Genomic DNA, 17,611 nt, shown 5'->3' with positions numbered 1-17,611 from the left:
CAGTTCATGTAAGTCTTTCCAAGCCTCTCTGTATTCATCCTGTTGGTCATTTCTTACAGTACAATAATATAAGTGAATTAGATTTAAATGAAGGAGGGCTATGTCGTCACTTGCCTCACTTTTCCCTCCAGAGTCATCTGAGTCCCCAACAGAGACAAGATATAGATCAAGAAGCCTGGAGATGGCCAGTCTTCATTCACTGCTACCATTTCCCTGCCAAGCACTTACTCTTTAACCCGTTGAAATTTGACTTCCTCACCAACTTAATACTACCAATGACTCCCTTAATAACCAATTTAATTGAATTTTCTCAATTTTTTCTTGACCTTTTTGCAGCATTCATTGCATTCATTCACTCCCTTCTCCTACTTGTTCTTCCATCCTTTGGCTTACATGACACAACTCCTTTCCTGAATTCTTTTCCTATTTGTCTGATCATTTTCTAGTCTCCTCTTATCCTCAAGCTTTGGTCCCCACATAGGTATTCTCCCAGACCCTCTTATCTTCTCTCTACTCTTTTTTTCATGGTGATCTCTTCTGGTCTGATGAATTTAATCCACCTCACTGCAGGAAACTCTTAAATGTTTATATCCTAATCTTTACCATGAACTATATTCCCATATCTCCAACTTCCTGATGGACAATTCCTCTGGTACTTCCAATTCAACATGTCTAAAAATGGACTCCTCACAGAGATAACAATATACAATAGAACAAGCATAGGACTTAGAGGGAGAAGACTTGTGCCTCTGTCATTTATTTTCCATGTGACCTTGGACAAATCCATCTTAAGAACCCCATCAATAAAATGAAGATATTGATCTGGATGATTTTTTAAAACCTCTTCTAGTTCCAAATATATGATCATATGATTTACTACTAATAAATAAATAATAGATAATATTTCTTTAATGCTGAGAGATTTACAATTGTTATCTTATTTGTTCTTCATAATAACCCTGGAAGATAAGTGGTAGAGAACAGAACTTTGGAGAAGTATACTTGAAAGAAGTATACTTGAAACAAGGTGTTAACTCAGTGGAATTGATGAGATGTTGGTCCTCTAGTATACATGTACTTAGTACTTAGCATGGTGATGTAATGGTTCTCTAGTTCACACACATACTTAGTATACTATATACTATACTATATATGATACTATAATATATAGTATATTAATGTATACTATAATGATATAATTGTAATAGGATATTTAAATTGGGGACAAAGTTAGACTCAGAAGAAGACTGGTTGAGACTGGCAGATGGTCTGACTGCTAGAGGAGACTGGGTCATACTATGATAGACACAGACTGTGTAAGAGATAATAAAGACTTTGGACTCAATTCTTGTCCATTCTCTTGGTGTCTATCCTGCTGAGACCAAGACCCTTCTGGAGCACCTCAGAATTAGCCTAGGCACTTAATGGAAGAGTGAAGGGAAACAGGACAGCCACCATGAGGCTGGTCAGAGATGGAATTTCTCATTTCCAGTGACTTCTCAGGAAGAGAGGCTAAATGCTATTTTTTTTCTCTTTTGCATAAGTTTATTTTAAAAAAAAAACAATAAATTATTAGCTAACTCCATGTGGAATACTATGCTTAACCTAATTGATATAATTTAATCTATTAATATTTTTATAAGCCAATATTTAAACCCCTTCATAATAAGGGTTTGCCCTGCCATTCTAGGTTATTAACACATTCTTCCTCTTTGGTTTTTCTACCCTTCTGACAAACTTACTTGCTATTCCATGAGTTTCTTCTTCTTCTTCTTTTTAATAGCTTTTTATTTACAAGTTATATGTATGGGTAATTTTACAGCATTGACAATTGCCAAACCCTTTGTTCCAATTTTTCCCCTCCTTCCCCCCTCCTCCTCCTCTAGGTGGCAGGATGACCAGTAGATGTTAAATATATTAAAATATAAATTAGATGCATAATAAGTATACAAGACCAAATCATTATTTTGCTGAACAAAAAGAATCGGACTCTGAAATATTATACAATTAGTCTGTGAAGGAAATCCAAAATGCAGGCAGGCAAAAATATAGGGATTGGAAATTCAATGTAATGGTTCTTAGTCATCTTCCAGAGTTCTTTTCCTGGGTGGAGCTGGTTCAGTTCATTACTGCTCCATTGGAACTGATTTGGTTCCTCTCATTGCTGAAGATGGCCAGGTCCATCAGAACTGATCATCATATAGTATTGTTGTTGAAGTATATAATGATCTCTGACCCTGCTCGTTTCACTCAGCATCAGTTTGTGTAAGTCTCTCCAGGCCTTTCTGAAAGCATCCTGTTGGTCATTTCTTACCGAACAATAATATTCCATAATATTCATATACCACAATTTATTCAGCCATTCTCCAATTGATGGGCATTCACTCAGTTTCCAGTTTCTGGCCATTACAAAGAGGGCTGCCACAAACATTTTTGCACATACAGATCCCTTTCCCTTCTTTATGATCTCTAAGCCCAGTAGTAACACTGATGGGTCAAAGGATATGCACAGTTTGGTAACTTTTTGAGCATAGTTTCAAATTGCTCTCCAGAATGGTTGGATGTATTCACAATTCCACCAACAATGTATTAGTGTTCCTGTTTTCCCACACCCCCTCCAACATTCCACAATAAATGCTATTGTTATCCCCATTTTACAGAAGAAGAAATTGAGGCAAGCATAAGTCAAATGAGTTGTTCAAGGTCACACAGCTATTAAGTATCTGAGGTCAGATTTGAATTCAGGTTGTCTGACTCTAGTTCTAATGCTCTATTTACTGTGCCACTTAGCTGCCTGATCCTCCTCCTTCTCAGCACTCCAAATTCATTCTGTCCTCCAAAATTCCAAATATTTTAAAAGAAAACAAGTTTTAGCTAGCACCTCTCTCAGCTACAACTTCCTATTTGATAAGACGTGACTTTAGCTAGGAGTGAAGGAATGTTTTTTTTTGTACCTTAATTTAATGATGATAAAAGACTATGATTTCCAAATAGAAATGAGCCTACAGCTTAATTCTCCAGCATTGAAGCCAACCAGTATTGTTCCCTGGCTTCCTTTGTCTCCTTTTTTCCTTCTTTCATTAACCTTGTCAACTTCTAAAGGTCTACAGAGATTGAAGTGACAGGAACTGACAATGATCCCTTCCCTAGAATTCAAGAAACTAGAGGGAGAGTGTGCTTAAATAGCAGCGGAAGTAGGTTGGTCCCAGAAGAAGAGGATAATCCAAGAAAGACAAACAGAGGGAAGATTAGGGTTGGAGGAGGGGTAATGTTTAATAGAAGTCAAATGTGAAATGACTAATTATCAGCCTTGCAAAAATATGTCCACATCCTATCGAGGCTTGGATATTAGCCTTCCAACTGACAATGTTAGTGGTGATGTATGAGCTATTGAATTGTTGTGGTCATTCTGTCATGTGTGCCATGATTTTCTTGGCTTATCTTGACTCACTTCAGTAAGAATAAATTTTCTGTCCTGAACCCAATTTGTATTTGTACACTGAGTACTTTTTTTGCTCTCCCACCTTTTTTCAGAGAAACCCTAGAATAAAGCCTAAAATAGAAATGTCTCTTATCTCCGGCTGACAGATTCTGTGGTTGAAGACCACATTTCTGCATGGAAAAAATAGTTACACAGTTCATAAAAAGTTTCCCTCCCCCCAAAAAAATCCTCTTTTCTTACCTGTTGGATTATAGACCTTGACTATAATTCTTTTTTTAGATTTCTATCATCTCCATTCCCAAGCTGAATTAACTTCTTGATACCACCACTGATCTCTAGAACAATACCATGTCCTATTTAGGTCTTAGGTTTTCTATGTTGACCTCAAGCTATTTGAAAGTCTCTCAGATATCACCTTCGTAAAGTTTTTTTTTTTAGCTGCCAGCAGCTAGAAGAGGTGTTAGTTTGTAGCTGATAACAAGGACATGTCCCATGTCCCCAGAACAAATGTGCTTTGTCCTAGTATAAATAACTTTTCATGTGCTCATCTAGAGCCCTGCCCACACAGGTGCTGTCAAGAGAGATGGGCATCACAGTTCGGCGATGCTGGAAGAAACAAAAGTGTCCACTGAAAACAAATTTGTGTATGGCACAGCTGGGACATTGTAACTCCTAAGCTACTGTCCTCACTAAAAGCAGGTAGCCTAGGGTTCTATTAATCAACATAACAGCATGAGAGCATCTTTTGATGCTGGTGATCTATCTGATTGCAACCTGGAAAACCAAGTTTTCTAAAAGGTGGATGCAGTGAGCTCCTATTTTTTTGCAGTGTGACTGCCTATGAAGGACTATATAATTTGAAGTAATGATCTTTTTCAATATCAACTTTTCTGTTCCCACTGGGGCTCCTGTGAATTTATGTGCCTCCCTCTAGGTTAGCAGTTCTTAACTTGAGGTCCAAGATTGCCAAAAAAACAGATTTCAGGGGGTCTATTAACTTGAATGGGGAAGAATATATGTCTTTATTTTTATTCCCTTCTAACTAAAATTTAGTATTCCTTCAAATATGAATGTAGGCAACAAACATTCTGAGAAAGGATCTATAGGATTCATCAGATGCTGAACAAAACAAAAGAAAACAAAACAAAATCCAAACAAAAAGAAATAAAATAAACAACACTTACAAGGCCTTAATCTCTAGGGCAAAAGATGCCCATAGTCTTTGTGCTCACAGAGGAAAAGATAAAACTGTGAGTAAAGGGAGGTGACATTTTGTGTCTGTCTGTCAAAAGAAGGAAGTGGAAAAACTGGTCCAAATTAGTTATATTGCTGAGAATGGGACTGCTCATGAAAATGATTCCCAGACCTGTCTACCCAGACTCATGTCTGAATATATGACCCATCTCTGTTAGCAAGAACAGAGAAAGAGACAATAGCATCTTGGATGCTGTGTCCTGTCTGGGCCTCAAGGTTATTTTCCTGATCTCAAGCCTCAGGAATTTATATTCTTGACACTCTCTGTTTTCTCTCTAGCTCTAATACAATCCTCGTGTTTTCCCTAGTGCACCCAGATCATTCAGTTCTGATTGGCTTGCCTTTTGTGTTCCTATCCAGTTCCCAGGATCATAGAATAATAGATTTTAGAGTTGTAGCTTGTATTAAAGGTCCTCTAGTCCAATACTCTTATTTTATAGAGGAGGAAGCTAAGGTCCAAAGAATGGAAGTGACTTGTCTGATGTCACCCAAATAATAAGTGACAGAGGTAGGGTCTCAATCCAGTTCTGCTGACCCTACACCCCATTCTCTGACTACTGTTCCAGTCTCTTTTGGAGAATATACTCAGAATCATATGACCATAATTCTACAAGTCAAAGGGACAATAAAAGCCATAAAAGTCCAACAGTATGAGAATCTGGGTCTTGGAGAAGTTAAGTGATTTGCCCAGTGATATATGAAATTAGTAAATGGAAGAGGGAGGATTTAAACTATATAAATATAGAGTCCTATAACTATAGTCTGCCTTTTCCCCACAGTACCATACTCCCTCCAAACCAGATTAAATTCTTAGATGACAACGAGTTCTATAACACATTGTTTCATATTGTTATGTCGACTTGGTATCCCTCGTATCTTAGCAAAGATTGATGGCTGCCATCTGTACTTATAACCATGCTATATATACCTCTTTAGCTTTTGTGCTTATGTTTCTACTCCCTACCTAGAAAAGGCAGTCCTTGAAAACAACATAAAAACATTAATAACTATCATTTAAGTAGTACTTTAAGGGTTGCAAAGTGCTTTACAAATATTATCTCAGTTTATTACCCCTATTTTACAGATGAGGAAACTGAGGCAGGAAGAAATTAAGTGAATTGTTCAGGGACAGTATTTGTCTGAGAATTTGCACTCAGATCTTCCTGACTTTAGATCCAGTACTTTCTTCACTATGACATTTGTCTGGCTCCTTGTGATTATGTAAGAAGTTAAAATACTTTTGCAGACAGAGCTTCTAGGATCCTGAAATATGCACTATGTAAGGGCATTATGCCACAAAAGAATCCATTGGTTTTCAATATTAATCACCTAATAAATTTTCAAGGGGGGAAAATCGAAGCTCTTGTAGTCATATTGGAAAAAAATTGTCCAAATCACTAATAATTTGAGAAATTCAAATTAAAAGGAATTCTACCTCATATGAATCAAATTGCAAAGTTGACCAAAAAAAAAAAAAAAAAAAAAAGGAAAATGACAAATGTTGGAGGAGCTTTGAGAACTTTGAGAAAACAGACACATTAATGAATTGTTGGTAGAAATGTGAATTAGTCTAACCATTCTGGTAATCATTTTGAAACTGTGCCATAGAAGTCATTAAATTGTTAATACCTTGTGATCCAATGATATCTCTACTAGTCCTTACTCCAAAGAGATTAAGGAAGGAAAAACAATGGATTCAGAGGACCTGGGGCTAAATCTCAACTTGGCAGTTATTACTATTTATATAAACTTAGGAAAATCACAACTTCATAAAGCAATATTGCTTAAATCTTTTAAAAAATTAGGAAACAGTAGAAAAAGGTAAACGATTCATATTAAAATATATTTTTTGTGGTGCCAAAGAATTGGAAATTAAGGGGTTCACATCAAAATGACTAAATAAATTCTAGCACAATAATGTAATAAAATGCTTATTATATCATAAAAAATGACAAAGGATATGATTTGAAAGATTTGTATGAGTAGATGCATAGTGAAATGGGTAGAATCAAGTGAATAATTCATACTATAACACTAACTTTGTAAAAATGCACATTTTTGAAAGTCTTAAGAACTCTGGTACAACGTTCAACTATGTTTCCGGTGTATCTGTGGAGAAGAAAACTGCTCACTTCCTGAGAGAGAGACATGCATTTTTGGAAATAGCCAACAGAGCCAAAACATAGCATTTTTGTTTATTTGTTTTCCTGAACATATTTGTTATAAGGTTTACTCTTTAGTTGGGAGGGTGAGAAAGAGGGAAAAATGCTAATTACAAATAATTAATTTTTAAAAACCAACTGCTTAATTTTTATTTATTAGTCCCTTGAGCTGACAGCTTTTTGCCCACACATAGGCCACTGATTCTGTCTTTTCAGGTTAGCTATGAAAACACCTATATATGGTTTACCCCTACCTGCCAGAAAGGATTTTTTTCTTTGCAAGAGAAGATATTGTAAACTGTTATACTGAAGGAGACACGGTGAGTGTAGACTGTGGAGGACATTCTCCTCTTAATGAGTAGGTCTTCTTCTCCCATTTCTATTTGATGATCACTAGAGCTGGAGCTTCATATAATACAATAATATAGAAGTAATGTTTCTTCTTAGTATGAATGGGGATATTTTAGAATGCTAAGGAGCTTTCAGTAGGAGAATCAGAAAGAAAATGAAAAAAAGGCAGGAATCTTGAGTCTTATCCACCTTCTCCCACGTACTTAGTAAATGAGGGGTTTTACTGTTATTCTCTTATTGCATTCCTCAGCATTTTCATCTTTTTTTCTTGGTTAAATGTTCCTATTTCATTTGATTCTTGATAAGTCACCTCCTCCTGCATCCCCGCCCCAATCCTGCTCCCCTTCTCTTAGGCATCTTATTTTTCTGTAACAAAATGGCAGTTTACATGGATAGAATTGCTATTTTTTCAACAATGTTATCATATTGGAGCCAGGAGACGTATGGTTACTATTGGCTCCTTCTGCAAGGAAGTGCCTGTGTTCCTTGCTAATAAAATGCTTTGGATGTGTGTGTGTGTGTGTGTGTGTGTGTGTGTGTGTGTGCTGGTAATTGTGGGAAAGTGGAAATGGTGCTTAGGAGCCAGGCTGTGAGAGAGCAGCAAATGGCTGCAACCTGTGTTTAATGTGGTGACACTAATGAATTCCGAGAATTAATTTTCAGCCAAGAAAGCATGATGGAAGGTACTAGAAATTCAAATGAGGTAATAGATTGACTTTCATCAAGGCCAGTGTGTATTTGTGTCTCTCGCTTCCTCTCTTATTTTCCCTCGTTCAAGCAGTCTGCCATGTGCTTGTCATTCCCAGGAGTATATATCACACCATGAAGGGATGGTACCAAGTATGAATGGGAACACGATTACAAACAAGTCCCTTATAGCTGTAATAAACTATAATCTTAATATTAGTTTTTTCTGACGCCTGGCATTGTAAATTATTTTAACAACTGATGACATTCATAGAACTTTAAGGTTTGAAAAATAATTTTCACACTGTTCTCATTTGATCCTTGAGATAGAGGCTATTATTATTGTCATTTTACAGTGGGGTTCAGAGACATTAAGTAACTTGTCCAACATCATTCAGATGATAGATATTTGAGGCAAGATTTAGGTTTTTCTGTCTCCAGATCCAGCGTGTTAATTAACCATTATGCACCTTGCTTTCAAATAGAACCACAGAGACTTTAGGGCAGAGATTTCCATCAATCAACTGAGGTTAAAGAATTGGGTCTAAATCACAGTGGGAGCAATGAGATGGCAGAGGGGAAAGGAGCACATTACTTTCAATTTGAGAGGTGTTGTCATCACTTAATGAATTCCTTATTCTCTCTTTCCTTAGAAGTGAGTCCAGTTGAATAGCGAGGGAGGAAAAAATAGCTTTGATCATAGCATTCCCTTGGTTCAGAAAGCATTATTTTTTGCATAAGCAATTTTCTACAAGCATCTCAGGAAAGAGAGATGACAGTAGCATGAGCGTTGTCTCTTTGGTATCTCACCTCAGTCAGAAGAGAGAGCTGGCACCCACAGAGAATATATTTTGCCATTTCTTTAGCCACGTGCCTCACACTAGATGACGCTGTTTTTGCATTGCAAGAGAAAAACATGTGTCAAATATCTTCAGGCAGTCAACATATTGGAAGAAAATCTGGTCATATTTAAAGGTGAAAATATATAAAAGGAAGCCTTGTGTCCCCCAAACCTAGTCTGTTATGTGCTATTCCTTCTTTAGCAAGGAAATTTAAAGTGTATGGGTATTTCATCATTTCTATAGTCTCACATAAGACACCAGACAAGTTTGCCTATACATCTTTTGTGGACCATCTCCCATGCTTTCAACTTGAAACATATTTCTAGGAATGCTGAAGATCTATTATTTCTCTCTTCATCCCCATTAAATCACTCTTCCCATCCTCCAGCAGGTAGATATGGAAGAAATGAAGAATGTGTACAGGTTTTCTGTCATCAATTTATACTGTCCCTGGAGGCAGCTAGGTGACATAGCTGGACCTGGAATCAGGAAGACCTGAATTCAAAATGTTGCCTAGATATTTACAGGTTGTAAAATATTGGGCAAGTGACTTAACCTCTCTCAGTCTCAACTTCTTCTGTAAAATGGAGACAATAATACCAATTTCTCAAGCTTATTGTGAAAATTCAATGAGATAGTATAAGTAAAATACTTTATAAACCTTAAAGTTCTAAATGAAGGAAGGAAGCATTTATTAAGTGCTTACTATATCCAAAGCAATGTGCTAAGGCTGGAAATAGAAATAAAAAAGGAAGGCAGTCTCTGCTTTCAAAGTGCTCATGTTCTGATGGAAAAGACAACACAGGTAGAAGTTTTCAACTGCAAGTCAAATGGAGAAGTCCCAGAGTCTTTAAGGGTAAAGTGTCAAGGACAATGTTAACTCTTCTTTAATGTCATTTCCACTGATAACAGTTTCTGCCGTTGAAGCATCTGATAGAGCCAAGAACTCTGAAGGCAAAAACTGTCTATTGTGGGCTTTGGTAGCTGTGGCTATAGCACCTGCAGGAACATTTGCCAGGCTTGGCTCCACAGGGGCTGCTTCTTAAAATGACAATTAAGTGCACTGGCCTGAAGCTTTGCTATTCCCAAAGTTCTTGGGTTCAAGGACCTGTGCTGTCTCCATTAGCGTGATTCAACTTGCCTTGTACATGATGCCTCCTGTCTCTCCCTCAGTGTGCCCTAATTCATCAACCATTACTAGTCCCTAGCTAACATTAGAGTATCAATTAATTGGCAGTTGATGAAGATGGCTGACCATTTTCTCATAGGAAGTGCTTCTCCAAAGAATAGCTATATGAATTCAAACTGGCAGCAACAGCAGCAACAGTAGTAGTATTATGTTATTGTTAATGAGGGGAAAGGGATATCCTTAATTAATATGGTAAAAAGGACCTAAAAAATTGAGCTCTGGGCTCTTTTAAGGAGATGATTTTAGAAGCAAAGTCAAATTACTGCCTGAATGATTAGATCCAAGATAGTCTCTACCATCCCAAGTACATATAAATATATTTATATCTTCCACATTTCCCTTGCTGGGCCTATGATCATGTTGTTCCCATATTCATAATTTCCATTAAGACTCAGATTATGATTCATCTTTTCTGATTGACTCCAGCCTATACTACCTGCTTTGCCATAGACAGACAGACAGACAGATAGACAGATAGAAAGATAACTATAGATAAATGCAATAAGCTCGCATTTTTTCCTTCACGTATTTCATGTGGTTAGGCCTTTTAGGTTCCTCAAGAGCATGAAGTATCCCTTCTGTGTCTAGTGCATCACATAGAAGGAACTCAAGGAAGGGGGGGGGATGAATAATAGGAAATAAAATGATATTTTGAAATTTTAAACTATCTCCTAATTAATGTCCAGGATCCATCTACATCTTTGAACAATTATTCCTAATAGAGTATATATCTTTTTGTCTCTTTGTTAACTGGGAAGCTAGGTGATAAAGTGTTTGAAAAGAACATTGGATTTGGGTTTAAATTCTGACTTTGAAACTTACTAGTAGGGTGTCAACAGATAACTCCCTGCACCTCGGTTGCCCCAGTTATAAAATGGGAAAAATAATATCTGCATTACCTACTTCACAGTACTGTGAGGGAAGTACTCTATAAATCTTATGAAGTTTTTGAAAATGAGAATTATTAATTATTATTAATAATAGGAACATCTAGATGGCGTAGGCCTAGAGTAAGGAAGAGTTGAGTTCAAATTCGGCCTCAGACACTTAGGAGCTATGTGACCCTGGGCAAGTCAATTAATTGCTTCCATTTCCTTATCTGTAAATGCGTTAGAGAAGGAAATGACAAACCACTCTAGTATCTCTGCCAAGAAAGCTCTAAATAAGGTCATGAAGAGTCAGACATGAATAAACAATAACAAATATTAATAGTATCAGAAAAATGACAAACTGCCTCCTATTTCTATGTGGATATGTTACAAGAATATTAAGAATTCTTAGCTAGAGTCTGAAGGCTTGATGTCTTTATAGTTTTCAAGAAATGAATCTTCAATACCACTGGACATGCCCATGAAAATTCTATTTTGTGTCTTTTAGACATTTGCCTTTTACTTTATAATTCTAATGGTGCAACTCTCTCACAAGAAGCAATTCCTTCCTCCACAATGGCAGTTAGGTGGTATAGTGGACAGACTGCTGGGCCTGGAATCAGGAAGACCTGAGTTCAAAGATGACCTCAAACAGTTACTAGCTGTGTGACCCTGGGAAAGTCACCTTGCCTTTGTCTTCCCTAGTTTTCTCATCTGTAAAATAGAGATTATAATAGTATCAATCTCCTAGGATTTTTAAGAGAAATAAAAATAAAATGAAATTTCTAAAAATACTTTGTAAACCTTCAAGCACTGTATAAATTCTAATTATCATCATCATCACCACCACCACCACCACTATCATCATTCTCCTGAGCAAGGAAAGGTTTACATGCAAATCTAGTAAAGCTAAACTATAACTCTTGGTTGTGGTCCCTATGCATAAAGGAAGAAGATTTTGTCAGTTTTTTTCTTTTTCTAGACCTTTAAGTGATCCCCAATTGATGGACTTCTCTCTGGCTTTTTTCTCCTACCTGTTTTAGAGGGAAGAAAACAGAGTAGCACAATGGAAATTTCTCTAGAGGATCTTGGCTCAAATCTTCTGATCCAAATTAGTTTTCTTGAACTTCAGTTTTCACTATTATAATCTCTATTTTACAGATGAGAAAACTAGGGAAGACAAAGGTAAGGTGACTTTCCCAGGTCACACAGCTAGTAACTGTTTGAGGTCATCTTTGAACTCAGGTCTCAAAACCTCATTTTTTCAGAAATAGTTGGACTAGATGGTCTCTGAGGTTCCCTAATACTTCTACATTCATGATTCTCTGTTCATCCACAAGACCTCTTTCCTATTCCTCGAATTGTTTACTTGTTTTATGGGGAAAGAGGGTACTGAGAAATGGCTTCCTCTTTTAAAATCATGGTAGTGGCAATTGCTTTTCATGAAATTTTTAAAAATTTAAAATAATATATAATAATTTTTGACTGCGTCCTGGAACTATACCAAAATACCCTAAGAATAGAATTCAGGCCCATGTTCTACTCTATCCAAGAAGGATAGTTACTGAAGAATGAAATAGCTTTTGTCACATGGTAGTTGGCCATGGTCCTATGGCACAGACCCAGAAGAGAATGAAGCTTCCTTTTGTTTCTTTCTTTTCCATGCTGTGATTGAAACTGTCTTTTCTCCAACCTCAGACTCAACTAGAAACCATGAAAACAGACACAATGACCAAATATTTTATCTTAATGTACTCCAAAAGAAAAGCTTTGTTAAAGCAGTGGACACTAAAGCTGCAAAGCCTTTAAACTGCTTCTCTCTCTGTTCCTCACTCACAGTATTTACCATCTTCCATCCCTGTGCCTTTGTACAAGCCATTTACCATGCTTACCATCATTATATGGAGTCCTCTTTCTTTGAGACACAATTCAGACACCATCTTCTAGAGAAGCTTTTCCTTATTTCCTTCAATTGCTAGTGATTTCTCTCATAGAAACTTGAACATAAATATTTTGTAAGTAGAGAACTGGGCTCAGTCACAAAGATATGAGTTCAGATTCTGCCTCTGACACTTAGTAAGTTGTGTCAAAACAAGTCAGTGCTCTAGGCAGCTTTCTAAGACTATAAATTGCAAAAAAGGAATAAACCTTCATTTGTAAGGAGAGTTACATCACCTGGATATATAAATAAAATCACTGGTCCAGGCCTTACCCTGAACTTTTCCAGGTATGAAGAATATGCCTAAATTTCCTCCTTCATTTTCACATGGCCTCCATTAAAAACCCTTTCTCTTATGGGCAAAGGTAACTTTGAGTTCTCCAAGGCTTTCCCCCCAGGAGAGTACAAGTTAAATCAAGTCAACAAGGCTATATGTCAGGCACTGTGCTAAGGACTGGGTATACAAAGAAAAGCAAAAAACAGTTACTGCTCTCAAGGGGCTCACTGTCTATGTGGGAGAAAACATGCAAACAACTATATACAAAGGAGCTATAGACAGGATTTATTGGAGGTAATACCAGAGGAAGAGCACCAAGATTAAGGAAGATCTAACTCTGGCAAATATTCCCAGTTTGAAAAGCCTTGAGAATGAGCCCATTCTCAATCCTGAATCCATAACAAACTAGACTGTTGCTCTGTCATTCAATGAGTAACCCAGTTAAGAGAAGCTCATCACCAATTTGATCACAGATCACAGATGATGGATTTTTCATCCACATTCACTCTTGAAACCCAGATTCCAATGAGATTGCAATCTGTGTAACCATACTGATGAAATAATGGCTCCTTGAAGCATTGTTGTATATGACATATACACAGCAGGCAGACCTAAAAAGAATTAAGAGGAGATTCAAATTGAAATTTTTCCCCCCAAACACACACACACACACACACACACATTATTAACAAGGGCCCCTCTTCCTTAACACCTTCTTCCTCATCTGTAAAAGTCAAATGATTGATTTCTTTCTCAGTAAGGGCCAGGGGTGGTATTTATAGCCCCATAGTCAGCAGAATGGAGATAATCTAGATTCTGTTGGTTTCCCTAGCTGAAAGCTATTTTAACGGAGAGGGAGGAAAAAAAAAAACCCACAAAACTTTCCTTCCCTTGATCAATTGTAGAAGTGACCAGCAGAGAAATTTATGGAGTATTTTTCAATTCTAGAGAACACAGCAAAGACTTAAGACCTTTTGTAAATTTAATGGTAAAGGATTGATGTAAAGACTGTATTTAAATGGTCTCAAAAATCTTCAAGATGAGAGGATATTTAATCATTTGTCAATGAATTTCATCATCTACCTTTATATTTTTAGATGCTGAAAATATATGTCAGACAGCTTAAGGCAACTTTATATTACAGAATAGCACCTGCTATTTATCCCAAACACCAATGTGTTTAAATCTTGAAGTATTTAAAATCATATATGTTATAAGAGCTATTCAATGTGAAAGTGCCATAGTAATTAGAGAAGATATTCATCAGAGTCGGTCTCACTAGAAATTTCCTTGTTTCAAAATCATTTTAAATAGCACAGGGCATACAATTTTAAGTCATTGTCTTCTTTTAAAAAGATAGTGAGTGTGAAACACAAAGGTTGTTATATCAATTAGCTACAGGAGGAGCTTAGATGCAACACCATTTTATAAAGGTAGGGTTTCCCTCCTCCTTCCCGGTTTGGATTATTTCATTCCAATTTACCTGAATTATATTGCAGACAGTCATTTTTCAGAGCTCAGGTTTATCGGCTGCCCTCAGAAGTCCATTAGAAATCAACGGGTTGAACTTTGCCCTGCGATGATTTGTTTCTTTGCTGGAAGAGACTCCTAAATGCATTTTCCCAACATCAAGTAAGGAGACCTTCTTCCTATATTTTGGCTTTGCACTCAGGGTCAGCACTCCATTCTCTTTGTGGCTGCAATCTAGTGGATAGACTGATCGGCTAGATTCTAACTGAAACATATATTTGAAGGAACTTTAATTCAGTAATTTAAAAAATCTATGTATTTTATTGTTCAGAATATTTTGAATAGTTGAAAATAATGTTAATTCTCATCAAATTGTATTTGTTTAAAAAAAAAAGCTAAAGTGGTATTTGTTCTATTTTAAAGAATGAATCTAGATAATAAATTAAATGTTACCTGTTTGGGATATTAGTAAAAAAAAATGGAGAGTGAAATATTTAAGTATTATTAAGGAAATAATCCTTTTTTCAAATACTTTCATTAAGCACAAATCTGGATGTCTAATCTGGATGTCTAATATTGTTCTATGTTAATGTGTTTTTACTAGGTGTCTTATTAAAGATTTTGAAAAGCGCCCATCTGTCACACATCTTCTAGAGCACCCATTTATTAAAGAAGCCCATGGTAAGGATTTGGCTCTGCAGAAACAATTGGCTAAGCTTCTTCAAGAGCAGAAACCACACCTAGCCTCTGTTGTCAAATCCAGGTAATGTGCCCTAAATTTTCCTACAGTCTCTCTGATTATTCCTAAAGCATCTTTTTAAATGCCTTCATTTTCTAGCCATTATGATGTAACTATTATGTTTCTGCATTTTCGAGGGTTTTATTTACATTTGGTTAAGTGCTCCAAGCCCTGGGAATGAATGCAGGCCTTTCTATTTATGCTTTTACAGCTATTCAATCAGAACTGAAATCTTATCTTGCTCTGGTGGCCATTTAACTCTATTTTAATATTTATTCAATGCATAGAAGTATTGCCAGTAAAGGTAACCATAGGAAATAAGTAACAAGTAGGTCATGTGAAAATCTCTCTTTGGATGAGTGCTGAATTGCAAATATGAATGTGCAAGGAGAAATAATTTGGAAAAGATTAAAAACTGAAAGGAAGGCTTTTTCTGTAATATAGTTAAAGGTTGTTTTCTGCTTAATTAAACATGCCTAAGAGACAATTTAGCATTTCAGATAAGTCAGATATTTCTTGCTCCTGTCCTTTTAAAATGTTTAACTGTGGTTCTTCTTCTTTCTCTCTTTTCTTAAAAGATAAAATGAATGTTTAAAATGAATGTTCATTTAATTCAAGATGACTTAAAGATGTTTTATTCATTGCTAAGAAATAGTTCTCTGGTTTTTGTCCAGAAGGTGGCAGAATTTCTCTTTTTTTAAAAGTGAATTTAAATGCAAATGAGTATACCTTCCTCAACAATCACTTGGTGATATACAATTTGCTTGGATGCAGATAAGCTTCAGTCCATTTTTATTAAAACAACATTTCAAATAATGTTGATGAAGAAAATGAAATGTCATGATTCATACGTCATGGAAATATATGCTTATTCTCTAAGAACTGTATTGATTATAAGCAAAAAACTTCAAATATTTGCTTGTGAAACTAAAAATACGAAGATAGGGAGTAGTTTCAATGTGAATGTATCCTACTGATTTCTCTTTTCCTGCAGCAATAGTTGCAGCTTCCTATCTTATTCCATTTTGACATCTCCAGTTTTTGACCCTCTCTTATTTTCTATCCCCTCCCTCTCCATTCTTTAACTTTCAGTGTTCATTCTTCTAGAGATCTAACCTACCATATTGTGAATCCAGAGAATTTCTGCTGGTGTAGGGTCTTAAGAATACCAAATGAACCCCATTTGGCTTCATTTCTTTCCTTCCCCCTTTTTGGTTTCCTTGTTTTGCCCAGAAAACTAGATTTTAAATGATCCAAGTCTAATCAGCCACCTTCTTCTGTTACAGTCTGAAGGCTGGCAGAAAAGATTTTTCAGACTTTCTTGACAAGGTCATTCAACCCTGTATGTTTGTCCCTTTCCCTCTCAAACCTGACAGCTGTCTCTTCAGATACAGAGTCTTTTTCTTTATCATCTGTACAAAAATAGCTACCAGACTGGCTTCCATTACCTGAGCAAATTTCACCTTCACTCTCCCTCAGTATTTCTAATTCTTATTATAATTCTAGTGCTACCTTCAAAATTCTGAGTTTTTCTTATTTTTTTTTTTCCTTTCCTCTTACAGAGAAAAGGGAGGCTTAACTATAGATTTAGGAATCTTTGATCCCACTTAGAAAGTCCAAGTTTCTTTGAATAGAGAGATCTTTATTAGTATCAATTATAGGGATAGGGATGGAGACTCTATCTCTGATTTCATGGATGCTAGTGATGACATGCAAAACTTGAGGGTATGATCCCCTAACAGCAACGAGATCCCCTTGGCTGGTGGCAGGCTTTGCAAAAGAGCAAATCCCATTGAATATAAGCATGAGGTTTGTAGCAAAGAATGGAATTTATTTACACCAAGAAGACAGCTTGCTAGGAAGACAACCTTCTTAGTGGGCAAAGTCCTGCTGATGAGGGAAGCCCTGACACTCTCATTCTCTTTCTTGGACTTTGAGGGGCAAAGTTTGGGAAACTCCCTCAGAGAAGCTCTCCCTTGAGAGACCTGCCCCAGGGAATCAAGATAAAGTGATTTTATTCTGTTATCTGGGGGGCACTAATTGAGTCCAGGACCACTCCTACTTAGACAGAGCTGGAGATCCAAATTTCTATCCAACTCTATTGAGTTGGAGATTAGTTCAAAGACACTCATTCAAATGGAAAATTTCTATTCAATTCCAAAAATCTCTGATTCTAACTCAAACTGCCCTCCCCCCAGCCTCCAGCCAAAGTTTCAATTATAAAAAAGAGCAACTTGGGACTCATTCCTTGCAAGAGGACCTATTCATGCCAAGGAATCTCTCTCTTTCCTTGGCATAGCTATGATCCTCTGCCCGCTGAAAAGACATTCTCTTTTAGTGTTACTCTCTCTTTATCTCTCTCACCTATTTCCATAACAGGACCTTATTCA

General features: G+C 36.6%; 1 protein-coding gene across 1 annotated transcript in view; it reads left to right on the top strand.

Annotated features, from left to right (window-relative positions):
* MYO3B (myosin IIIB) overlaps nt 1–17,611 on the top strand; it is a 601,952-nt gene that overhangs the window by 181,430 nt on the left and 402,911 nt on the right. The window contains exon 8 of the mRNA XM_051990668.1: nt 15,087–15,245. Within this exon, the coding sequence (XP_051846628.1) occupies nt 15,087–15,245 (159 nt within the window). The remainder of the gene's footprint in view (nt 1–15,086; nt 15,246–17,611) is intronic.

The sequence above is a fragment of the Antechinus flavipes genome, chromosome 3 (genome assembly GCF_016432865.1).
Source record: "Antechinus flavipes isolate AdamAnt ecotype Samford, QLD, Australia chromosome 3, AdamAnt_v2, whole genome shotgun sequence".
NCBI classification, from domain to species: domain Eukaryota; kingdom Metazoa; phylum Chordata; class Mammalia; order Dasyuromorphia; family Dasyuridae; genus Antechinus; species Antechinus flavipes.
This window is presented reverse-complemented; position numbering and strand designations above follow the sequence as displayed.